This window comes from Python bivittatus, unplaced genomic scaffold (genome assembly GCF_059951505.1).
Source record: "Python bivittatus isolate LINGU-HERP-01145 unplaced genomic scaffold, Pbiv_v1 ctg000590_np1212, whole genome shotgun sequence".
NCBI lineage: Eukaryota > Metazoa > Chordata > Lepidosauria > Squamata > Pythonidae > Python > Python bivittatus.
In genome coordinates this window covers 16,493,102-16,519,910 of record NW_028277086.1, presented here as the reverse complement: position 1 = coordinate 16,519,910, position 26,809 = coordinate 16,493,102, and the positions used below count along the sequence as shown (strand labels likewise).

General features: G+C 36.9%; 1 protein-coding gene across 2 annotated transcripts in view; it reads right to left on the bottom strand.

The window, feature by feature from the left end:
* The window catches only part of CSMD3 (CUB and Sushi multiple domains 3), a 623,909-nt gene that overhangs the window by 443,144 nt on the left and 153,956 nt on the right, over positions 1 to 26,809 (bottom strand). For both annotated transcript variants that reach the window (XM_088149036.1, XM_088149037.1), the window contains exon 4: positions 4,645 to 4,839. In XM_088149036.1, the coding sequence (XP_088005162.1) occupies positions 4,645 to 4,839 (195 nt within the window). The remainder of the gene's footprint in view (positions 1 to 4,644; positions 4,840 to 26,809) is intronic.

Below are 26,809 nucleotides of genomic sequence, written 5' to 3'. Positions count from 1 at the left end.
ATTGTGATTAGGCCTAGGTCTGTGCATCTAGATCAGATATTCTGGTTTAACTATCACTATATCTTGTATGGGAGGTAGATGAACTGAGGTTAGAGCGGATATATCTATTACATTCAGTTTGACTTCATATCTCACATACCCAGTGTCTACGAAGGCAGTCCAAAATATTTTAACTGGATTGGTTGGTTTTACTATTGTTTTGTGAAATCAAATTGTCATTCAGTATGAAGCAATGATTTCATCTCCCACAGGTACATGCTTAGTGCATGGGATTTTAACATGTGGGGAATCATACTCTTTTTAGTGAGCAAGAGAAGACCTGGTTTTCCTGTCTTTTATCTTTCCCACAGATAGCTGAACTATCAGTGCATTTGTATCTTCTTCCTTCCACCTCAAAGTTTCCTTAGCCTTCATCTTCAGAAACTATCTGGCCTTTTCCAGCATCACTTTATATTTCAAAGCCAAGAGTTAGAGAAGTGTGAATGTTTTCAGCAGGCTGATTTTTTCTTCTAGGCAGCTCCTCCTTGTGCAATATCGTAAGCACAAGGAAGCAAGGAATACTTAATCCAAGCTATAGTATGTCAATTTACCAAAGAAAATACATTATGCCCAGTGGATTCCTCCTGTTGATGAAACCACTTAAAAACAATGTACTATATGCCCCAAATGCCCCTATCTTTGATTATTAGTTGCAAATTTTCAGTAAATAAGTACCCCTGATTGTTCCATTTAGTTAATTCATTTAGATAAAATGCATTCATCTGAAATGCAAGGCATTCTCAGTCATGTTACTGAAGAACTGAGTATTTGAAACTGACCTATAATTGGAAAGGTCTGCAGGCAGAAACCCAGCTTACATTCAAGAAAGCATTGGTCGCCTGCCTTAATTGTGGGCTGATCCCAACCTGGTCAATTTAATCAGCCAGAAGGGGCAAGGGTAACACAAGTAACTGATGGTCTCATCTCTTGACATATCATGACTATGTCCTTGAGACCTAAAAGCTAAAGATAAGTCATATGAACCTGTCAAGCAATTGCCAAGGTCATCACCCTATGACCTATCCCAACACTGGTATCCAGAAATAATTGAATCCAATTGACCTTGTCTGTAAAGGATGCTAAAAGTTGTTCAGCTTACAATTGTTCCAGCTGTGTTCCCCCAACATTGTATATAGAGCAGATGTCACACAGTATGGAAAAATATCATTGGCTTATTCTGTGAAAACTTCACTGCATTTACTGCTGTGTAGTGGGATTTCGAATGGATCTGACAAAGGGTCCATTCTGTGTTCAATCTGATTCATCACAAGAGTTTTCCACTCACACTCCAACCCCCTACCTATCTTCTTTATTGTTCTCAGTTTTCTGATAAACAATTTGAGCTATGCTAGAGGGAAGAGGGCACTTAGGAATAGTAGTATCAACCAACTAGGCTATTTCCTTGCCCCACTGATTGACCAGATCTTCTACATGGTTGCTGACAGACAAGGCAAATTTTCCAAACTTATTCAGGACCATCCAGGTCTATCAGGTATCTGCATCAGACTATTTTATCTGGTCCTCTGCCCTGCAAGGGTTTATAGCAGCAGGTGTTTTCAAATTCTGGATCATGGTACTGGAGGAGTCAAAGAATGTTCAAAATGCAACAGCCACTTCAGTGACAGGAAGTACAGTGAGATTCAGAATCCCATCCCTCAATGAGCAGTATGGATGGCAAAGCTGAAAGGTAGGCTGGTACTTTGGTCTCTGCAGCAATGGGAAGCAAAAGCTGGAATGGTTCCTGGTAATGCTACTTCTTCTGCTAGTGTCAGAAGACAGTGTAAATGTACATCCTTTCTTAGTCTGGGAACAACCCCCATCCTCACCCCTGCAGTTGGGTCCAGTCTTCTGCAGTGGAACTCATAGCCTCCATGTTAGTCACAACACACAACTAATCAGTCCAGCATAGGCTTCAGTAGGAAAGCAGAGGTCTTCAGACTGGACCAGAGAAAAACACATTGTATGGATATCTCACAGGCCCAAATTAAGGTCTTGTGTTTATGCCATTATATTAGAGTTAAGTGAATTGGCTGGATTGTGCCTACATTTCGACAAAGTGGGCCCCCTGAAAAATATTGGAAAAACACAGAATCAGCTGACTTCTGAAGTTTTATGCGTCTATAATTCAGGTTTTGCTTTCTTTCCAGAGCTTTTAAAAGGAGAAGAAATGCAGTGTTTCTGCTAGACACATGTATGTTCAGGTAGTAGAATGCATTGCAGAAGTTAGAAGGCCCTGGAGTATAGCCCCTAAGGGGCCATCTCACAGAAAAGTGTATTTATGTTGGTAACTGAATTTAGGACTATTATGTATTTTCATAGTTCTGTTTTTTAAACCAGTGACATAATGTTTTGAAAGTACACGTATATAGCACACAAGTAGCCTTCAAGTTGACAATGATCCTTGGAATAAGAATTGGGATATTAGAGCATTTTCCAGTTTTGAGCTGTACAATGATGGGCAGTATATATGAAGACCTGAAACAGAATTTGATTCATCAAGGGGCTGTTGGGATAAATACACACCATCACAGCACTTACTAATGCATTCAACGATGCCCCCCCCCCCACCAAGTTTTATTTAAATTCATTATTGCAATGCAAATGACAAGCTTCTGCATAGCAAAAACCTCTACTTAGTGATAACCCACACAGGCATTGCAATAATATACTATAATTTCAGTTTTTTATACAACATTAATAATACACTTAGATCAGACACAGAGAACCACTTTTTATGCTTTATGTGGTATAAAGATCGAAGGTTCTTTTAGCAAATGTGGAAGATTCACAGCCAGCCTTGGGGTAGAGAGAATGAGGCAGCCACCTCAGACAACAGATTTGGGGTGTCCCACAAGGATGGCAAACAATGATTTATTCATATCATCATTGTAATGTATTGGCTAGACAGGGGTGCTGCGATTCTCTCCCATTTTGCTGCAATAAGACCCCAATTCTAAATTTGTCTTTAGACTTAACTGCTATTCTCAAAATATACCATGTTCCAAAGTAAATCAGATATTTCCTGCTCACATTGCCTCATGGAATACCTTTTCTGTTACAGAAAAGGTATTCTATGAGGCTATGTGAGCAGGAAATATCCAATTTACATCAATCCAGTAAATATTCTATGTGACCAGACAATGAGAAACATTTTGGGAGCCTAAGATTCCTTCTCACTAGATCTCCATCAATGTAATCTCTTACTCCACTAACCCATCTTTCTCACTCTTTGTCTAGTGAAATCAATTCCCCAGTAAAAAGGAACAACAAATAGTGAAATAACTCTTGGGATTGTACTTTAAGCAAAGCTCTGTTGTACTTTGAACTGAACCTCCTTTCATGTATTAGGGCTGGAGCAATTGCTTTCACTACTTCCCTTGAATGCTCTGAAGATGCATGATCTATTTTTCCACAAGCTGACATACAAAGGAAAGGTGGAATTGTGCAATAAATTGTTGACTGAAAGAAGCAGCTTCAAGGGCAACCACTATTTCATCAGTACTTAAAAGAAAGCAGTTCTGTCATGAATACTTGTTTGTATGGTTGCTCTAAGTCTTATTTAAGCTCTATTTTGTTCAGGACCCTGTTTTCCTAGGACAAACAATGCTGAGCATAGTTTCCAAAGCAATAAAAACAACAGTATGATTTAAGAGAAAGACTTACATAATCTCTTATGTGGTTATGTAACTCAGAATTTCTCTTCCTCTCTGAGCAGATCCTACTAGTATTTTTTAGCATTATACTTCCCAAAAGGATGGCTTCTTCTTTCCCCAACTTTTATCTCTCCTTTTGCAATTTAGTTTTCAGTTTATCTTTTGTATAATTAACTGTCTGGCACAGTGTTTCTCAACCTTGAGAACCTTGATGTATGGACTTCAACTCCCAGATTCTGGCTGCTGAAGTCCACACATCTTAAAGTTTCCAAAGTTGAGAAACATTGATCTAGCATATATATAACCATACCATCTAACATATATCTACTCAGAAATAATCCTTTTGGATACTATGGGGCTTACTCTCAGCCAAATCCAACTAAATGCCAAAAAAGAGAATGTTTGTTTGTTTGTTTTAATTTTACAGAGTACCTTCTAGAAATCATAGCAATTACAGAGAAAGTTTAACTCCTCGCGATTGCTAGACAAGATTGTTGCATTTGTAGATGAATCTCCCCAAACAAGTTCAATGTGCATAAGAGGGGATCATCCAGGAGAAAGCATACTTTCAGACAGTCTGAATCCAAACCATATAGGTAGGCTTACTATCTTAGCTTCAATCTGTATAGTCCTTTTGGAAGAGAATAATCCCTTCCAGAATGGGAAGAGCTATCACTTTCCTGAAATTATGTCTTTGCAAAAAACACATTTCAGCTGTAGTTTATTCTCCATCTGGGTTATGAGTGAAATATGCATACCAATCATATCAGCAGCTACATTTTTTTTCTAATAAATAGCCAATAAAGCACCCCCCTCCCCTCCAAAAAAGCCCTAGTAAAAGCAAGTTTCACAAATTAAACTTTTAAAGATTTCTTGTCAGGATTTTTATAGTGAATGTAAGTGCTTTTTATGGCTTGATTTTATACTAGTTTTCACTGGATATTTAACTTACCTCTACAGATAGGAACTGGAAAATCCCAGGATGCTGTATTTACCGAACTGGCTATACAGGTAAGTTGGGGATGTCCATCCAGGATGTAGCCTGTCACACAGTTATATCGGATTTTGTCACCAACATCGAATCTTGTTCCATATAAAATTCCTTTGGCTGGAGCTCCAGGATTTCCACAAGAACTGCTCTGTAATTCTATGATGAAAGAAAGAAAGAAAGAAAGAAAGAAAGAAAGAAAGAAAGAAAGAAAGAAAGAAAGAAAGAAAGAAAGAAATTACAACTAGAGCTTGCAACTTAACACTGCTGCCAGAAGTGCTCTTACAGAATATTCCAACTACCTATCTCTTTCCCAAGATATTACATACTATTCCTTTTTCTTGTGATTTTCCATTCTTATCAACCATTAGCTTGTCTTGCAATTGTTGCTTGGGTTTGTGTTTGCAAAAAGATTCAAAATCTTTGTCATTCTTCATTTTCCTAATTAGGTATTTTATTTTGTATTAATTATAATAATGATTAAGTATTAATCTATTTGTTTACATTATGTATTGTGTTTCTCCAATATTCATTTTTTGTATGCAGCTTTAACAAATGTACACCTTTTTAAACAGTACACATTCTTATATAAACTTTTGAGCAGAGAAAGAACTTCAGACACACTTTATTAGATTCACCCAGGAATTTTAAGGGCTGTTTCTTGATCTTTTATTGCTACCCTGTATTTAAAGTTAATTGTAGTATTTTGCATTTTAAGCTTTGATTTCTTTCTGATAGAGGGAAACAGGAAGAAAATTGGAATTCACAGTATCCAGCTACTATCCAAACTTCAGTAGCTTGCATGAACTGACAATCACACTAAGATTCCCTGTAAGTAACTTGCAACATGTGATAATCCTTTACACTATCATTAGGGTGTTTTGTGTGTGTGTGAGTTAGGAAAAAAAGCATATGAACCTGGATAGGGAAAGCTTTTGCTTTGTTTTAAGTTGTTTTGGTTTTTACCCAATTTGTTGGTTTTTCTTAGCATATATGAAAGAGTAGCTTCGTAGTTTGTCATTGCTTTCTTCAGTGGGCATGCCCAAAGCCATAGGAAGCAAACTGGGATTTTAGCTAGATCAACCTGCCACAGTCTATAAAAAGAGGTCCAGGAAATAATGAATGCATGGAAGCCCTGTTCTGAGAAGATACAGGATTTCATTGTCAGTTTAGAATTCTATTGGCTAGGATTCTAACTTTTCCTCCTAGCTAATCACACACATTTCATATCAACTATCATAAGCTTCCCAGGCAGCTACATTTTTCAAAGGTGGTCCTGCAATAAAAATCCAGAATCCCAAATAACTGACATCAATAAATTTATTTTGAACAGTTCCATACTGTTTTACCCAAATTCTTTCTCTCTTTCCCTCTTTCCTTTTTTCCTTCTTTCCTTCCTTTCATAATCTATAAAACTCCCCCACCCCCACCCCATCCAGCATGCCCCATTGATGCCCACTCTATCAATGGAGAATTTATTTTCGTACTTTTGCTGGACACCAAATTTTTGTAGCTAATTAAAAGCAAAGGCAACCTGAAAATGATGAATTAATAAGTTGTGTTGTCTATGACCTCTAGCTGAAGGTTGGCAATTCGTTTTCAGTAGCTTCTAGTGGCCCTTGCTGATCTACTAAGCTAAGCAAGGTCAATCCTGGTTACTATTTGAAGGGGGGGGGAATGAATAGGGAAGAAAGCAACGGCAAACCACTTCTGTATCATATCCAGCCAAATTATGTAAGTAAATCACCAGGTGGGAAGCTGGACTCAAAGGTAATTTTTTTTCCCCTGTTCATCCAGGACCCCAGGACCAACACCTAGAAGCAGAATAGAGATATTTGTAAATGAGCCTAGATATCTTTGTTAAACTTCTTATGCATACAGCATGAAGCACAAATAATAAATGTGCATTTCCTGATTAAGTTTTGTTTATATATTATATAAACAAAAGAAAGTCATTATATAAAGTCAAAGAACAGAAAAAGGGAGGTAGAAGTGAAGGGATTTTTGTCTTTTTTCTAAAGCTGTTTTGTCTTCTTCTGCTTGTGTACCTTAATTTTGTGTAAGAAACTGGCAATCCTATTAGCCTCTTATTTGGGAAAACAAACTTTCAGAAGATACCTGTGATACAAGAAACATTTTCTTAAAAAATCATAGGACATATCCTTCAGAGCAGCAAAAGTTCCTCTTTTATTCTAGTCAATGTTGTTGCAGATAGGTTTTTTTTTTTTATTTTCAGACTGTGCTTTCTGAAATTTAGTTTAGAAGTTCTGGTACTGGATTATGGGTACTAATGAAAAATAGAAAGTAATAAAGTTTGTGAAATTATTTGGCATAGTTGCAAAAAACTCATTGTAATGAACTAAATCCTGTCTGACTTCTTGGCACCCGGTATTTTATTTTCATTACTTCTGTGGCTTGTTTTTCCTTTATTAAGATCAACTTAATTGCTAATAAATCTGAAGAATTTCCTTGTTAACACAATAGATTACACAGTCATTAAACCCTTCAAAAAAACAGTCTTAATTTTTTTCTAGTATTTTTAGGGTTCTTTCCTTCTCACTCATAGAATTCTACCTTATTTCTGCTAAGAAAGGCCTGCACAGTTCATTCCAAATATTTTCACTCAGAAGCAGAAAAATAAATATTTAATGGGGGTGATTTATATAAACAATGGGGAGGGGTATTTCATTTCCATTTCATTTGAAACAGAATTTTGTAATAACTTAGAAATCTGTGAAAAACCTGGTCAAAATTGCTCTAATTCTTCCAAGACCTCTAATTCTTCCAGAGAGAATAAAAGAAAGTTTCCAGTGAAAATTGTAGATTACATGCTGTTTTTAAGATTATTATTTTAATTATTATTTGGAAATATGAGTTTAATTTATGCAATTCCATAATTCAAACAGGGATGGGCAGTCTATATATAGATTCGTTTCTTTTAAAAATGGGGGAAATTATCATGATAATAGGTGGGGATGGATGGATGGATGGATGGATGGATGGATGGATGGATAGATAGATAGATAGATAGATAGATAGATAGATAGATAGATAGATAGATAGATAGATAGATATTTCTGCCCAAACCAATTTAACTGGATAGAACAAATATTAGTGAGAATGATAGTTTGAGTTATCTCAAAATGAACCTTTTGGATTAATCACAGCTGAGCTGATTGGCACACATACATTTACTCTTCTGCTTCAACTGGACATAGTCGGTCACCCTCCTGTTTTGTCAGGAGGAAATAATGTTGCTGTTCTGCAGACTAAACTGGAGGTGACACCTCTTTCTCAAAGGGTTAACTGGGCAACTTGGAAGAGAAGAATCAGCTCCATGGAGAAAATTGGATTCTCCTAGGCTACCAGGGCAAGTTCACCACAGGAGTTTGTGGCCAGAAGAGATGCTATTTATAAAAGTAAATTTATTTAGCTGTTATGTTGAGGGCAGGAGGTGAAAGAGGAACCAATAGAAGTACAGTCTCTGCACTAACAGACAGATCTATATTAACAAGCCAACCACTACCATCAGTCTGACCCAAGGCACTGAAAATACATATGGAAAAAATTAAATAAATAAAAAGAAGACTTGACAGCATTGTTTATTACCCCAGGGAAAAACAAACACGAAATCAAATATCACATGAAAGGAACATATTTCTCCTCAGCAAAAAAGTGCAGAAGAAGGTGAGTAAAATGTATTGAGCTGTAAAATGGGAGTTACTTGGCTTACCGTTTCTGCACTGGCTTTTTTCTTTTTTCTTACAAAAACTATATTATTCTATATTTCTATAATCTGTATTCTATAATATAATGGCAGTTCTCCAGAATTTGCTCTTAATATCTTAAGGCAGGACCTAGAGAAAGGGAAGCCTCTTTTACTATGATTAAAATTAAAAGCCTCTTTTACTATGATTACTATGATTAGGGAAGCCTCTTTTACCATGATTCTTTCATATATACTTTTAAACAAAAAGTTGTAAAATATTCCTTTGGAGAAACTTGTTCAGGTCTTGGAACAGTCTTTTTGTGGCAAGATGAGAGGACCTGATGGACCCAGGCATAACAAAATGGTTTCAAGGTTAACGGATTTTTTGTTTTTGTTTTTCCTTCTTGCTAGCATCAGGCAAACTGTCATAGACATCAAGAAACTTTCTTCATAATTAAGACATGTCTGTTTTTTGATGAAATTATATAAAAGAGCAGAAGTTTTAGGCAAAGGAGGAGATTCTTGGAGATTGCTGGTATGGAATATGTGTTGTGTTTGTTTGTTTATTAAATTTGTATACCGTCCATCTCCCCCCATTGGGTGATTCTGGGTGGCTCACAATTAAAACAAAACCCAGAAACAATTAAAAATAAATACCATATTAATTAATTAAACTTAATTAATGAATTAAAAAGTCAAGCTATAAAGCAAACCCTATACATAAAAAACTAAAAACATTCAAGATAACTGGGGAGTAAAATCGATTACCCCACAAGCCACTTCCACTGGTGTGAGCCCCATGCAGCCCTCAAGCCATCTGGCATAGTCAAGATTTCATGCTCTTCCTGAAGGCCATGGGAGTGGGGGCACACCACACCTTGTGGAACCACCGTTCCAAAGAGTGGGGGTCATGGCAGAAAAGGCCCTCTTCCTAGAGCCCACCAGTCAAAATTCCTTGACTGGTAGAGTCTGCAACATGCCCTTTCTGCTAGACCGAGTGGGACAGGCTGATATAACAGGGGCAAGACAGCTCCTCAGATAACCTGGTCTTGTGCCATGAAGGGCTTTAAAGGTTATAACCAACACCTTGAATTGAACCCAGAAGCAAACTGGCAACCAATGCAGCTCACGTAACAGTGGTGTTATATGGGCCTCCTGGGGACATTCAGAACTGTCCGCGCCACTGCATTCTGTGCCGGCTGTAGCTTCCCGATACTCTTCAAGGGTACCCCATGTAGAGTGCATTGTAGTAATCCAACCAGGAGGTGACCAAGGCATGAGTGACCGTGCAGAGGGCCTCCTGATTGAGGAAGGGGCGTAACTGCTGCACAACAAGAAGTTGTACAAAGGCTCTCCTAGCCACAATTGCCACCTGCTCTTTGAACAGGAGTTGTGAGTCCAGAAGGACCCCCAGATTATGCACCAGGTCTGTCTGGGGTAGTGCAACCCCATCAAGAGCCAAAGATGATAAACTCCCAGATCTTGAGGCTTCCCGTACCCACAGCTACTTTGTCTTACCAGGGTTCAGTTGAAGCCTGTTGTCCCCCATCCAGGCCCCTACAGCCTGCAGGCACTGTGAAAGGGTAGCCACAACATCACTTGGGTCACCCAGGATGGAGATATAGAATTGAGTATCATCAGTATACTGATGATGCCTCATCCCATGGTGCCGGATGATCTCACCCAACGGTTTCATGTAGATGTTAAATAGGAGCGGCGAGAGCACCGAACCCTGAGGCACCCCACAAAGTAGGAGCTGTGGGTTGGACCTCTCGCTCCCTATCAACACTGACTGGGTTCGGCCTTGGAGAAAGGAGCTGAACCAGCACAGAACTGTGCCATCCAGCCCCAACTCCTGCAGCTGACCCAAAAGGATACCATGATCGATGGTATCGAAAGCCGTGTTAATCAGGAGTCACTTCTAGTGAGATGAGTGGTTAGATAAAATAGATAGATAGATAGATAGATAGATAGATAGATAGATAGATAGATAGATAGATAGATAGATTTGAGGAAACACCTGAATAAAGAAGATTCTAAAAATTTTCATTTGACTATGAGGTGTCTGCTGTTTAAATTAACATGTTGTGAGGAAAATAAGTTTTCAGATGAATGGGAGATCTATTACTCAGAAATGCACCAGTCCAGACACCAGCCACACGAGATCCCAAAGTCAATTTTATCTCACACCTAGAGCTACATGGGATATCATAGAAGTTCATGTTTCTTGGAATCCCACAGAGTTGGAAGCCCTGAGACACAGATTTCCACCTATCCATGAGGACCCAAAGCAAATAATCAAGGCTCACTGCAGTGTTTTTTATATAAACAGTACGTACTGGAGGAGACCCCACCAAAAGGATGGTGAGAGACACCCCTGCAAACAAAAGAGATGCACTGATATTTGTACATTTCAGAAAAGTGGAAGAAATGATGCATGCATGCATATTCATGAGTAATAGAAGCAGGGTTACTTCCTGCTCCTCTGCTATCTACTTCAAAGGAACAGTTGTCTTAGTGAGAAGAAACAGGTCAAAAGGAGGGAGCAATTTAAGGTTCCAAATGCCAGAAAAAAGACATCCTTTCTTGGCATTTGGAGGATAGATTCATGGGTTGCCATGGAAATTTCTGATAAGATTTACAACAGGATGGTGTGAACTAGATGCTAAGCCAACTCCAAGGCTATTGCAAATTCCTTCTACTTCAGTTTGATTTAAATGATCCCATTCATCTGAAAGCTTATTTTCTTCGCAATATTATCCAGCAGGTACCTTTCTGAAAGGCTATCTTCACTCCCACCAAAATGCTAACCAGTCTCAGGAGCTAAATCATGACCTCTTCTTCCTTTTTTCACATCATATTATATTATGATCCTGTTCTGAATAGTGATAATTGTGGTTTTGCTAGTGATAAGATGAAAGGTTGAAAAACAGCTTTAAATCCTGGTTGATAAAACTGTACTTAGTACGTCTGTATTGGTAAATCTATCCATTTTCACAGTAAGCCTTGTAGGTCTGCTGGTCCAGATACCATGACAACTAATAGACAAATACCATTGTCACTACATAGGCAAAAGAGGAGGGGGATCTGCCCCAGTTGGGTGAGAAATATAATATTTTGTCAATAAACAGCAAATACATCAGAACTGCAAATACATGTTTCAAAGAGAAGGAGAGCTTCTTTTCCATTGTCTATTACAATAATTTACCTGAACTCAAATGCATTTAAGGTGAGACGTCTCACACAGTCAGAGAACAAAACAATACCAGAATTGACTATAGCTGAAGCATGAAATAGATGAAAACTGGTCCTCTTGCCCAAAACAAGGGGCCAGGCAGCCTATTACATAGTGTGAGAAAGAGAAGATGTGAGAAAGAAGCTCGAATACTGTTTCTAGAGAGAAAGAGAGTGTGTTTGCTCTTGAAGTACAGCAGTTATTGGAATATTCTTGTTACAGCTCCCTCAAGCTGCTGCAGCAAAAATAACTCATTAGAAGTTCTTGGATTATTATGAACTTTCCTAACTGTTTCCTATCCTGCCTGTTGAGCAAACCTTGGCATTTACCCCGTAGTCTTACTCATTTAAAGTTGCCCCCATAAACTAGAATTTTAGTTGATTACTATTTTAATTTAAGTTAGCATCTCTGTTTTTAAACTAGGAAGAAAGGAAAATAGTTTCAGATGTAACATCAGATTTGCATACTTTCTGTCTAAAGGAAAAGCTACCGAATAACAAAAAAGTAACATATTGCATTTGAATATCTAACCTTGTGCTAAATCATGCCATTGTGAACCCGATTCCATAATATATGGCTATATTAAGGCTGTCCTAAAAGTGTGAAGGGTGGATTAACATATGAATATACTGTAAAGCAAGCTACCATATTAAAATTTACACTCATAACTTTAAAAATGGAATTCATGCTATTCAGTCAAATATAATTAGTTAAGGCCAGCCAAAATGTTAGAGATAATATAAACCAGCTTCAGAAATTAGAACTTGGATGGAGATGGTCTAGTGTATAGAAAAAGTACACAATGATTAACACAATACCTAATGTCTAAAGGAAGAGAAAGATATATCTAGGCATTTTTCCTTTAAGTCATAAAAAACTTCAGGGGAAAAAAATGAATGCATTTATCACTGCATCAAGTTTCTTTTTGTGAAGCAGATTTCTGAGAGCAGTTCAAAATTGATTTTTGCCATATTTTATTAATTTACATGTGCCCATTGGTAACATGAGGAGGGAGAACATGGAAATGAATTGTATAGTGCTAGCCTGACCCAAATCATACATCCAAACACAAAAACTTTTGTCTTGTTTAAGCAACTGCATTTGTTCTTAAAATATGAATTCCTACAACTAATTACCATGAAGAACATGAGCCAGATTCATATTTTTAACCAATTATTTTTCACCTGAGATACAATTCTAGGCCCCTAGCACAAATAATTAGACCCAATCCATTAATTAAAGCTGTTTGCAGAGAGACTTTGAACGTATTGTAAATTGTAATTGCATCTAGCAACCGTAGTAATTTATCCCACCAAAATTCATCAATCCATCCTTTTACTTCATTAGACCCTTTGAGCAGTAAAAGCATGACTAACTCTTAAAAGAATAATTTTTGTTCCTTCCAGTGAATAAATACTTATCTTTTAATAACTGCTCCAGAAAAGCTGTCCTTTAGGAAAGTCAGCAGAGCAGTCAGAACTGTGCATAATACAAATAAATTCCCAAGTGCTTTCATTTATGTTGCTGGACGATGATGATGATGGTGGTGGTGGTGGTTGGTTGCACAGTCAGCCAGATGTTTAGACTGGATTTGGCATTTTTGTCCACCTACTGAGTCCTTCCCAGGGACCTGGGATAGGCAGATGTTGTTGTTTGATGGTGTTAAAGGTATCATCGTAGGATATAAGCTCTTCCAAGTAAAGCTGCCTTTTGCAATTAACTGATGGTGATTTTGTCAATGCCAATAGGCTTCAAGTGGTGCTCCAGATGTTTTGGGATTGCACCTAAAGTTGCTGCTGCTGTTGTTGTTGTTGTTATTATTATTATATCTTTTTTCATTTTCAATAGCAAGCTTTTCACTGTCTGATTGACTCAAACCTCAGTTTTAAAATTCCTCTGACCGAGAAAGGGTAAAAATTAGGGCTATGTATGCCTGTGTGTGTGTTTATCAATAACCATAAATATTCATGTCTATTAGTATTTCTGCAATATGTTCCTTTTGAAAATATTCTGACAGTTATATTTCTTTTACCAAAATTTGTGCTTATTTTCAAATAATATTTCCATTAGTTGAAAAGTCTTTTAAACAATATTTCATTAAGGTCTTTAACTTTGATGGCATCTTGTTATAATTGATGGCAATTTTCCTAGCTTTACATAGAAATTCCTGAGTTTCCATAATTCTAGTTTGTAATAGGGTGGGAGGAAAAGCTTACTACTAATAGCAAAAACACCAGGGGCTGACTGTGAAACAGATCAGAAATTGTTCAAGTCAACCTAAGTGGAAGAAGAAAGCCAACCAATTTCAACAATATGATCTTGAGTGTGTACACACCATTTTCAAGAAAAAAACATCAGGAATTACCTTGAAATCCTGTATACAGTGGCCAACAGATTGGAAGAGGTCAGTTTACATACCAATACCAAAGAAATGAAATTAACGAAGTGTGTAAGCTATCACACAATATCCTTAAATTCACGCACTAACAAAATAATGCTTGGAATTATCTAATAAAGATTAGAGTCCTACATGGAAAAGGAAAGGCTAGATGTTCAAGCTGGCTTTACCAAAAAATCAAGGAACAGCATGCATTATTGATGATACATGCTAGATAATAGAGAAAGTAAAAGATTATCTAGAAGAAGTCAATATATACTTCGACTATAGAAAGACCTTCAGTTGTGTTGACTATGTCATGCTGTGGAATGTCCTTAGGAAAATGGGAAACCCAGAACATCTCATTGTCCTTAACTGAAACCTCTACACAGGCCAGGAAGCCCCAGTCTAGACAGAGCACAGCAAAAAAGACTGGCTCCAGATTGGAAAAGGAGTGAGACAAGGCTGTGTACACTCTCCTTATCGATGCAACCTATATACCAAATATACATTAAGGGAGGCTAGATTGGATTAAGGTAAGAGTGGTTTTAAAGGTCAAGGAAGAAACATCAATAACAAGAGCTGTGCTGATGATACTACTCAGATAGCTGAAAATTCAAATGATCTATAAGTTTCAGTAATGAAAGTCAAGACCACCACAGACTAGCAAAGATAAAGTAGCAATGAAAGCCTTGGAAAAGATATTCAATGTCTATATCTACAAAGATTAGAATCATCCAGGTAATAGTTTTTCTTTTTGATACTTTATGGAAGGGAAAGTTGGATTTGGGAGAAGTGGGATAGAAAGAACATTGATGTTTTTGAACTTTGGTACTGGAGAAAACTCTTGGGAATATCATGGTTAGCCAAGAAAATAGACCAATAAATCATAGAACAAATCAATCTGGAGTTCTCACTCAAGGCACAAATTACCAGGTTCTGATTACCAGATTTTGGACACATTATGAAAATATGAATTCCCTTGAGAAGTCAACAGTGCTGGGAGCCATTGTGAGAGATGGATAAAATGTGTTATTATTGACAAAGAAAGAGTAGCTTGAGCATGCTAAGAGTGCAGCTGTGTGAGAGAGAAGGAAGTAGTGTTAAGTGTTATGGTTATCAAATAGTGGCAGATGGAGAGGAAGTTGTCTCCTTGTGTGGGACAATGTAAATAAAAACTAATTTAACCTGGGGCAGTCTTTATCAGTATAATGCAATTAGCTGAAACCTTGAGCAAATTACCATAGACTTGCAATAGATGAGGTGGGAGGGACCAGGGAGAAATCGTAGAGCGGCCGGAAAGACTGTACACCCAGAGTACCTTAGGCAATGGGGAAAAGGGGAGGGACTTGCAATCGGGAATGTATATAATTAGGCCGGAGTGTGTATGTGGGTGTGGCTTCTTATCTGCAATGAAGCCCACCAGCCTTTGCAAATGCTTCCAATAAAACTTTACTTCTGACTAACCCAGAGAGATTTGTGGTGCTTGTTTCACACACCATTAAACCAAGGAAGGTTTTCATTTTCTTCTTTCACACATAAAGAAATAAAAGAAGCAAAAAATCTAAGGTTCTCCCCAGGAATCTGTTGGAATTTGAGAACACATATTAAAAGTTTTATCATGTGGCTGGTATTATCAAGGGGATTCTGCATTTACAATTTGGCATGATGCAACCTGCCAGTGACTCCTTAACTCAAGTGTATATTCTGTAGAAGTAGCTGCCAAATGACCCCTGGAAAAGAAGCATCTTCTTTAAGGAGACACCGACTGATACAGGATATGTGCCCATTTCTCTCTGAAAGATCTTTTTCAGCTTCAGATCTGTACTCAAAATAATTTTCAAAGCAGCTTTCCTAGAAACTGCCGTTTTTATTAAATAAGTACTATAAGAAAAATAAATTTCATTTAATCTGTATTTGTTTGTTTTTGAGTCAGGTGAGGTCAATGAGTCCTGTGAGTTTTTTGCCTTTCAATCTATTATTTTGTAAGAGGTTGATTTGACCATTGATAAATTAAATCTGAAGACCGATTCTCTTAAATTGTGACTTATTCTTTCTAGTCAGGAAGAAAATTTACCCAAAATGTCAAAATCCATATTTTGCTTGTTGTAGTATTTAACATAGTCTTCTACATTTTCTTTCTATAAATCTGAATACATCTGGAGATTCCCCATAATTATGGCTTAATCTGGATTAGAACAGGATCTGTCCCCTAAGCATTTCAAATGAAGTCAAGTCATCCTGCCTTCAACTATGAAGTAATAAAACTCTGAGGGCAAACTGCTCATAAAACATTTCCAGAATGCTTTTTCATTTCTTATTCCATTCTCGTTCTGCATGGAGAAATCTTTTTAATGTTAATGAGAGTTTTGTGTACTAAAACTTAGAGTAAAATATGCTCTAGAGAGTTCTCCTTAGCAGAAATGGCAAATGTTTGAGAATATTTAATTAACAAAATCCCACTATTTGTAAATATTAATTAAAACCATTCAAATTCAATACCTCTCACAATTCAGAACATTTTGATAGAAACAGCCTATGAACAGGAATATTTTTACTTTGGCAAGTGGCAGTTAAAAACCTGGCCCATGTGAGTTTTCAGGTCCACAATTTTTTCTATTGTTATGAATGGATTTTCTTTTATCAAAGGAAGTATTGTTCACTCTTAGCCCCAGCAACTCTACTTGCAATACTCATTCTACGTATATTTTACAGGAAACCTCACAATTAGATGATGCACCTGAACCAATGGAAGTATTATTACCCATAACTGAAGACAGTGCATACACCAACCTAAACGACATCCTGACAGTCAATGCTGGAACTTTCCAGAGCTACAAGAAGAAAACTTTGCACCATGGGTAATTCACATTCACCAGAGGATTGACAGAATCAAAGTAAGGAAGAAATTATAGGTGATGGTATCTACAGAACTTTCCAGATACTGAGTTTAGGGAATAGCTTTGTAAGAGTCTCTAGGCAAAATATATGAACTTGAACAGAAGTTATACATTTGCATACTGTTTCCAGAGTCCACCTTTTTTCACAATGGTGGGAATAACCAGTGGTGTGCTGGAGCCGGCTCACACCAGCTCATGAGAACCAGTTGTTAAATTTTCTGAAATTTTGCAAGCTGGTTGAGAGCAGAGCTAAGCCACTAGGCCTAGTTTGGTGATTAGCTGTTCTGTGGCTGGCAGTTTGGTGCTGTGGCAGCAATAGAACCAGCAAAGCCAGTTCTTAAACATTTACCAGCACACACTACTGGGAATAACCGTCATTATTATATATCTGTACGTTCCAAATGTAAGGTTTGAACCTGGAATGTGAATGAAACAAACTCTAGGAGAAATAATATGTGGAGTGCTAAATAAGATAATTCAACACAGTTCCCCCTCCACACACACACCTGTTCATAATTTCTATTTCTATATGTAGCACCATAACTGCATCTGCTTGGTCTTGCTTACTACACCAGGGCTCTCTACTACTCAGTTCAGAAACTATACTTTATAAACCTTTGCCGCTTTCCTTAGGGCACTCAGATTTTTCTCCTTTGGGAGAAAAGGACAGGATTTTACAAGTGAAAATATCCTTAATATTCCTAATTTTATATCAAGGATCTCAGGTCCTCTTCTTGACCATCCCACAGCTGTTGGACATCCACACAATTGTGGGTATATGTGGACAGTTGGTTTCTGTCCTTTACATGAAAAAAAAATAGTTTCAAAAATAAAACAGTACTGAATCTTCTAGTATCTTACTGATAGTTCAAAAGTAGTCCTGCAAGCATGGAGAACAACAAGGTATCACTATTTGGGACATTGGTAGTCTCTACTTCCTGGTTATGCAGATCTCAGAGACATCTAGTTGGCCACTGTGAGGCACAAATTCCTGGACTAAGATGGAGCTTTGAGTGATCCAGCAGGGCTGTTCTGATCCTTTCAGATACAAGCTAAAATCATATATATATATATAAAATAAATTCGTATCTTTATATAATAAAATTATATATTATATATAAATATCATATAATATATAACATATTTAATAATTTATTTATTATATAAAATCATATTTATATAAAATATTATAGGTTACTTCCTAAAATCAGGATACCTTTGCATAAATCCTAGTGGGGAAGGGGCCAAATCATGAAAAAATAAATTTGAACAACTCTTTCTAACCTTCTAATTAATAATATTCAAAAGGAAAAAAGTAAGACTGAACAGATAATTATTTAGTGGGGTGTGGCATTCCATAGCATATACAGTTCAAGCATGTATGATTGGCTAGAACCTTTTTCCCTCTATAATTTGTCTTTTCTTCCCCCCTCTCCCTAAAGAAATAATCAAGATGTCTTATTTCAGGTGAATATCCTAGTGAATTAGGTCTATATCTGTTCATGGATGTTTGTAGATAAGAAAAAAAGAAGTGCTGTTGTTCTTTTAAGTAGATTTAGCACATTAAAATAATCCCACTGATTCACATTGCTGACACTTTTATTTTGGAGGACAGGAAACAAAAATAACGGTTATATTGTCCTTCTGTGCTTGCAAGATGTGTAGCATCTTTATTTATAGAACGAAAATAATGCCTTATGCTCCCTGCTGAAACGCCAACTTCAGCATTAAATAAGTTTAAGCATCACCCACACTAAGTGTTCAGATTTTTCATAAAGAACTGAAATTCTTTAGAGTAGATTTCCACGGTATAGCATTGCAGAGGTACACGGAGGCTGAATGATTTATCTAATAAAGTTGCTCAAAGTGCTGTGCAAATTTATAAAATAGTTACCCCAAAGTTAATACTCCAGCAATTGCATCACACGGCATAATTCAAATTAGCATTTATGTGCCCTATAACTATACATAGCTTCATTTATTTTTTTCTTCCCTTTTCTGTTTCCATATACTTATCTTTATACAGCTGTTACTAAATCCCAACTCATTTTAAGGACCAAAACACCTGGTAACCTTAGCGGTTTCTCTCCACGTTTTAGAGGGAATCATTGTTTAAATAATGTATGAAAGGATATCCTTTTATAGATATTCATTCATTGTTGTCACTTAGTATAAGCTATTAAAATTATATTTGCTGTGGTTTTTAATTGAGCTTAACTACTGACAATTCTTCAGTTTTAATTATAAAGCCCCTATGTCTCCCTTGTGCATGGTGAAATTTAAGTAACTAGGCACTGCTGATTTTGTATTTACTGTTCATATATCACTATTCTGAATGAGAAAGACCAAGCATAATCAATAACAAGGTTAGCTACAGGGAGAAAGGGAAATGGATAGATGGATGAATGGATAGAAAGACAGACAGACAGGCAACCAAAGAATATCTACTGGTGGTACAATCCTAAACATGTCTACTCAGAAATAACAAGTCAGGGGTCTATTCACTTGTAAAAATCTGCAGAATTGTAATCAGTGGCTGTTACACTATAAGTTATAACTTCTTCCTCAAATAGGGAGACAACATTGAAAGAATAAACATCATTAGCAAATTATTCTGCTCCACACTTTACCTATGATCCTGTAAAAGCAAGTAAAATATAATGCCATCATTACTTTGAACAAAGTTCTATACATGTTAATGTAAACTGCCTTGCATTCTTCATCAGTTTAGCCACTCCATGCATTTGATGAAGTAAAGCTTATGCCTTTTAATAAAACTTGTTAGTCAGAAAAGGTGCTACCAGACTCCTGATATTTAGCTCATGGAATAACACAGTTCTCCTCCTACAATCTGAGGTAAGGTAATAACAAAACATTATATTATATAAATAGAAATATTATATATAATATCATATAATATTGCATATATTTATATATAATATACATGCATACATATACACACAGGTAGTCCTTGTTTAGCAACTGCAATTGGGACTGGCAACTTTGTCACTAAGTGAAACATCGCGTGACTGCTACAGACTTATGACCTCACTTCCACTGTGGTCATTAAGCAAATCACCGTGGGTCATTAAGTAAGACATCACATGACCGCAACTTGCAACTTCCTGCTGGCTTCTCCATTGACTCTGCTTGTAGGAAGCTGGCTGTGAAGTGTGCAAATGGCAATCATGTGACTGTGGGACACTGCAATGGTCATAAATACAAGGACTGGTCATAAAGTTACATTTTCAGCACTGTTGAAACTTTAAATAGTCACTAAATGAGTCGGTTGCTAAACAAGGTCTACCTCTGTATGTATCTATGTGTGTGTGTGTGTGTGTGTGTGTGTGTGTAAATATATACATCATATATTTGATGTAGTATATATATCAATACTACATTTAAAGCATTCAATTTAACTGACAATTTATATCTCATAATAAAAACAAGCAGAAGCTAGAATTATTTAGTTGCTTGGTCATTTAATATCTATCTGCCTCTCCTCCCAGTATTCAAAGCAGCTTAAATTGCACTCCCTTCTCCAATTTTTCTCAACAGTAATTCAGTGAAGGAGGTTGGACTGAGAAAAAGTGACTGGCCCAAAATCACCCAGGTTCCAAGTCTGAGGGTAAACATGAATCTTGCCAGTACCTTTACTACTATGTCACACTGGCTCTCCTACTAAGGCTAAAATAGTGGGACTTAAATGGGGAAAAAAGATATTCTTGCTTACTGTTTGCCCAAAGACTTCTGCATGCCCAAAATGAGGTAGCTGGACCTTTGCTTTGATTGAAGTTATATATGTTCTCAAAATTTGCCCTAAATTGAGTTTTTGGCTGATTAATGAGAGCTCCTGAACTCAAACCTGACAGCTTAAGTATTACTTGCCTCAGCTTACTAAGCTTGTAGATTAAGATTTCAAGAGAAAGGAAGTGATCATAAACATTTATCACTAATTATCAGTCCATCATTCAGGGCTTAAAGCAATAAATTACAGTTCACTTATAAATGAAATTGGTTCAGTGGCCAAGCTTAGATCTAATATCTCTTTTACCAACAAGGAAGATGGTCCAGAATTTAAAATGATAACTCCCAGAAGGAAGAAGGGATATAATAATAATAGTAATATTAAAAAATCATATAAACAAAGACCCAATGCAATACCCAATCTTCCCAACTTGTGAACCTAAGCTTGCCAACTCCAGTTAAAACTAATCCTGTAATTTCTCCTCCTCTTGCTCAATAAAGGTACATATGTGACACATTTGTGTAAATGAATGTCTTTATGTGTGTGCATACCTATGCATGTAGTCACACGTTTTATGGCAGAAGCCACAATCCACTAAAATGGACAGAGCCATGCCAAAATGGATGTGGCTGAATCAAAACCTTTGATTTAAAATTGCCTGGAAGCTAAGGTATGCTATTTACTAGAGCTATGCAAAGTTTTGAAGGCATGATTTTCTCTGATGGAGCTTCAGATTATGCAACCCTCACTTCTAACAGCTATGCAAACAACCATGTTGCATTGTCTTACTCTGCTTTGAAGACCATCTCAGCATCTCCTGTAGACTTTTTTGGGATGAGATGAAGGCTGTTCAGGGTAGGTGGCTCTGGAGTATTGAAAATCTTCCTGGGTCAGTGGGCAGCTTTGACCCACATTGTGGTTCATCCCAAAGTCACTCAGCCTGGAAGCACTTCAGCCAGTATTGGAGGAGAGGGCTTAGAGAAACCTTCCCTTGCAATGCTGGCCCATATTGCTGTGTTTCTCTGTTGTGACCTGTTCACAATTCTGAAGCCACCTCTATGGCCTGAAACCCTCCATTAAAGCAAATTAAACTTTTCTTTGCATGTGATTCATAATGGCTTCCCACCTGAAATATAGCTATATCTCTTTCACACAAAAAAACACCAAGGACAGATACACACATAGGTTCCTTAATCTTCTTCCGGTTTGGGGGGGGGGGGAAGAGCCAGCATGAAAGGGTTGTGTGGAGGGAGGAAGCAAGAAGTAGAAAAGAGAAAAACCCTTGTTAGGCACTCTAAAAACCTCTTCTTAATGATAAATTTAAGTTGACTTTCCAATTCTCAGACAATGATTTGGAGAGAAACAAAACAACTTTCCTATTGTGCAAATGTGGTATCTCAAAGAACAAGCCATGATTCAGTGACAGTATTATTCTGCTTTCTATACCAAAGGTCCACCTTCCATCTTCCTAATTGCCAGTTAGATAGAAGGGAATTGACTGAGGATGTTCAAAGTGCTTTCCAAGCTTCACTGCATAACCAATAGTAATCATTTATGACCGCAGACCAGAGCTTCTGGAAAGAATACCTTCTAGGAACTAGAGATGTAGAAAATGTTGGTTTGGTCACCTTTTGATTTTAACCTCTTTGTCTTATTTGGAGATATGCCTGTTTCTGTGGAACAGTTCCTGATCCTTCTCTTTTGATAAACACTCTGGGAATCCAGAGTCAGGAAAAAAAGTATCTAGCCATAACCCTAACCTGCTACAGTCCTGTTTTCAGCCCTGAACTTAGATGCCCAGGTTTTGATGGTAACTAGAGATAAAGAAATGTGAGAAAAAATTATTCTGTGAGAATATTTATTTACTATGATGGCATGTTGCTGCTTCAGCCCACTGACACTCCAGGAAAAACAGCTAGTTAGAAGATCTCTGGTAGGGAGTAATCACTGGGATTTTGTTGTTATTTCTGCTATTTAAAATACTTTTTTTACTACAATAAAATGTAGCTTTTTTTTTTTTTACATTAAAAGCTGTCTAATACTTTCCTTAAACAAGTAAATAGCTTTTTGTCTGCTTTTCTGTTACTTTTCAGGAAATCTCTCAGTCAGTGCGAGAACCTCAAGATTTAATGTTTTCCCATGGGAATTCCAGCTAGTAAGTGGAGAAACATTTTAGAGACTGGTATAAAAACATTAAATAGGAGGTTAAAAGAAAGAATATACTTTTAGTCAACTTTTGAAAGAGAATGTATTTACAAATTCTGCATTCCTTTCTTATGCACATAATTTCTTTTCAGTTCTCCGTCTAACATAAAATATATATAGTATAAGATATAATTGTAGAAGGCAAGGGTCCAAGAATATTGGTCACAGCATTATAAAGGAATCTAATAGCCTTAGTTACCTTGCATTCTTAACAAATATTTCCTTCCAAGCAAGACTAGCCACATAAATGTAAGAATAATGATTCTTATATATTAGAATATTAGATGTAAAAAAAAAATGATTCAAGAAAATTAAATCTATAAATGCTAATGGAGAAAGCATTGAAAGTATTCTATAAAATATCAATAGTCCTATTTACATAACAAATATAAAGAACTGACCTGAACAAGTGAAATTTATTTAGTTTCAGATGGAGAAAAAAGCAAACAAAGAAACAATTTAAAATATAAAAAAGAGAAGTCTCAGCAACAGATAAGAAGCATATTCAGATTTATTTTAATATGGCTTCAGGTTGCTTCAGGTTGCTAAATATGGCTTCAAAATGGCTTCAGGTTGCTCCCTGAAGCTAAACTCAACTTACCCAACTTTTTATATATCCCTGTCTTATGTGATTAAGTAACCTATTTTAATTTTTCCTAGCTGTCATTGTAGAGTAAGTGGGGGAAAAAAAACCTCTCTCTTTTCAGGCCAACATGGAGATAAATTAAAAAATTGAACTTAGCTCCTAGATAACCCAATCACACAGTGAACTGGAAAAATCAAGAGGGTGAATTTAAGACAGTGCTGTATCCCTTCCTGAGATTAAGTGTATATCTTTATTGCTAACATGCTTCTCCTTTTCATCTGTTTCCAAATGTAACCCAAATATAACTCAACTTGAAGATGGGAACTGAGAGGGGAAACAGATGTCTGCAAGAAGCTTTAAATTTAGACCTGTCTTCTCCTTGCAAATTCTGTCTCTCTCTCTGTCCAGGGTAATTAAACCAAATTTGAGATTTTTTTCTCTTTTTTATTAATCTTGTGATTTGCACATACGAAGGGGACAACTGAACACAGTCTACAAATAGAAGGAACAGTGATAGCTTTAAAAAGGTCAAGGCAGACCTTGGGTGGTCATGAGACTGAGTAGTTGCCCCATGATGCTAATCTTTGAATTAGACAATTCCAAATTGAGCTGAGCCAATAATATATATGAGCTGTAAAGGACTTACAGGTCCTTTGATCCAACCTCCTACTAAGTGGAGGGATCCTCTAGCTATCCTCAACAAGTGGTCATCTAGTTCCTGTTAGAAAACTTCCAGTGAGAGGGTCTTCCCTCTTCTAACAGAAACAAATGCAGATTTCAGACATATCCCCCTGTATTATATTTGTATCCCTTGCACTCCTTGACTGACTTCCTTCAGCTTTTCCTCCCTTAATGATGTTGACCTCTATCATGACACTATTGTTTTTCCTCAAGGTGCCTGACATCTTTAATCCAATGGCCAATTCCCTTTGATGATTGAGATTAGGTCCAAGACAGTTGCTCTTGCTCTTGTTTCTCCAGCAAGTTCAATCAAAAATTTATTGAATCTTCCACACCTAGTTGGATTAGTTTTCAAGCAGATATTAGCCTTCCCTCTAGAGAACTTCGTGAGTTGATTTATAAAGGCACTGTCCACATTTTCTACCTAAAAAGGAAATGTATCTAACAGTACATTTCCACAATAGTATTACTTTTCTTTCATACCTCTTTTAATTTTACTCTGATGCTTTCAGAAGGTCTTCCAGGGATTTCTTCACAGACATATGTCTTTTTTATATATAGACCTGCTCTTCCTCTCCTTTTGCTAGGTCAGTTTCATTTTAACAATCAATATTCTTTGTATTCTACATTCAAATTCTGATTCTAATCCCATCTAGTTGTCCATGATACCAGTCTGATATTTGCTTTCCTGTATTAAGATTTCTAGATCCTCCTGTTGGATGTACAGATGTTGGGGATGTCATAGTTTACTGGTCTCCTTTTTTACCATGTGTTGAATTTTTTTTTAATATTCTTTTGTCCCTTGTACCTTCTTCATTAGCAGGTGCAACCATTTTCCTAATGCCCAATATGACTATGCCTCTGTATCACTCCTCCTTCCAGATACTTTTTACCATACTATGTGAAGTAAAGCCCATCCATGCTTAAGGCCCTTATATTGAACATGTAAGCAATAATCTAAGAGCCAGTTTGGGGCAGCAGTTAAAGGCACCAGGCTAGAAATCAAGAGAATATGACGTCAAGTCCTGTCTTAGGCACAAAGCCAGCTATGTGACTTTGAGCCAATGTAATGGTATGTGGGAAAGGCCTTGGGAGATGGGGCAAAGTGATGCTGCCTAGGGAACGGTCAGATAAGATTCAGCATAGCCCGGAGCTGCATAGGGGGTAGAGCAAGAGGCTCAGAAGGGACCCTCCCTAAGTTCTTGAGCTGTAAAGGTGAAGGTGGGAGTACTGTACTTTCAGACTTGCAAGATTCTGTTAATGTAGCTTTACAATAAAGTAGAATTAGCTGATCTGGTTGTGTTTCCTGTCTGATCTACAGGCAGTCACTGTTTCTCAGCCCTAGGAAGAAAGCAATGGCAAGCCACTTCCAAAAAGTGTTGCTAAGAAAATTACATGGAATTGTCCAGGTAGTCACCAGGAGCCAATAATGACTCAAAGGCAAATGCATACATACATACCAGGGGAATCTAGAAATTAAAATCTTTCATAATGATTCAGTCTCCTTAGCTGGTTGATAACTTCCAGAATCTTGCCTTAAACATTAGTGGGAGAAAGGAAGAAAGCACTATTTGTGCCCCAAGCTCCTTCACTTTCCTACTTAAGGCTTTATTGCTGCTTGTACTTGACTAAAGTGTTGTCCATTTCTCATAGCATCATTTGTCCCCATTTAGTTAAGCAGAAATTGTTTCATATACTTTGTTGTTTATTCTGAGAAAATGTCTGAATACTTTGATATATGGGTTCCTATTTTTGATGGTTCATCTTATTGCTTATTGAAGTATTTTTTTCATTATATATGGGCTAGAAACCAGGAGATCATGACTTCTAGTCCTGCCTTAGGCACCAAGCCAGATGTCTTGTGTGTTTTGGAAGGGGTTGGAAATATCTTCCTTGTAGCTTATCTCACATGATGAATATATTACATTTGAGTTTTCAGAAGAGAAATAAACCTCTGAATTTTCACACAAGCTGGTTTTTATAAGTTCTATTTGCTCAGGCTAAGTAAAGATACCAGTAATTAATGCAAACATGAGATTTTGAATTTTCAGTTTCATAGCCTACAGATAAGCAATCTAGTCCTCATTAGCATTTAGCAAATACAGCACATACTTAACTGTGTTTATAGAAAGAATACTATGAAACAGTAAACAGTGGCTGTAGCAAATACAACCTGCATAATAGATTCAGTCAAGGCATCTATAAACATGAAAAGTTTATTACATGGACACTTCTTTTTGTGTTGAGAGACATTGCTTTTAGATGTTTATCTTCAAACATTCACCACAAATGGGTCTTAGAACATAATCATTCCAATTAATATATTAAAAACTAATTAAGGTGAATTCAGCATTTGACTAATCTGGTAAGAAGGTAACAGTCTCTTTAAAATATTTTTTCCTGAACCGTTTGTCAGATACTGGAATTCTGTCATGAGCATAATCACGTATTTCTAACTGTGGCAAAAGTGGGTCTTATTACTTCTTGGTTTAATAGTTCTGCTCATTTCCATATAATTCTTTTGTCTGCAAAGATAACCTGCAAAGTACCATAATTCTCATTTACAGCAGTGTAAAAAATGAGTAAGAGTAGCTATTGCATGCTAAAGTTAACCCTTCAGCAAGGGAAAATGCTTCCATTCTAATGTGGCTTCTTAGTCCTTCTGCTTGGCCCATTGCCATCTTCTTA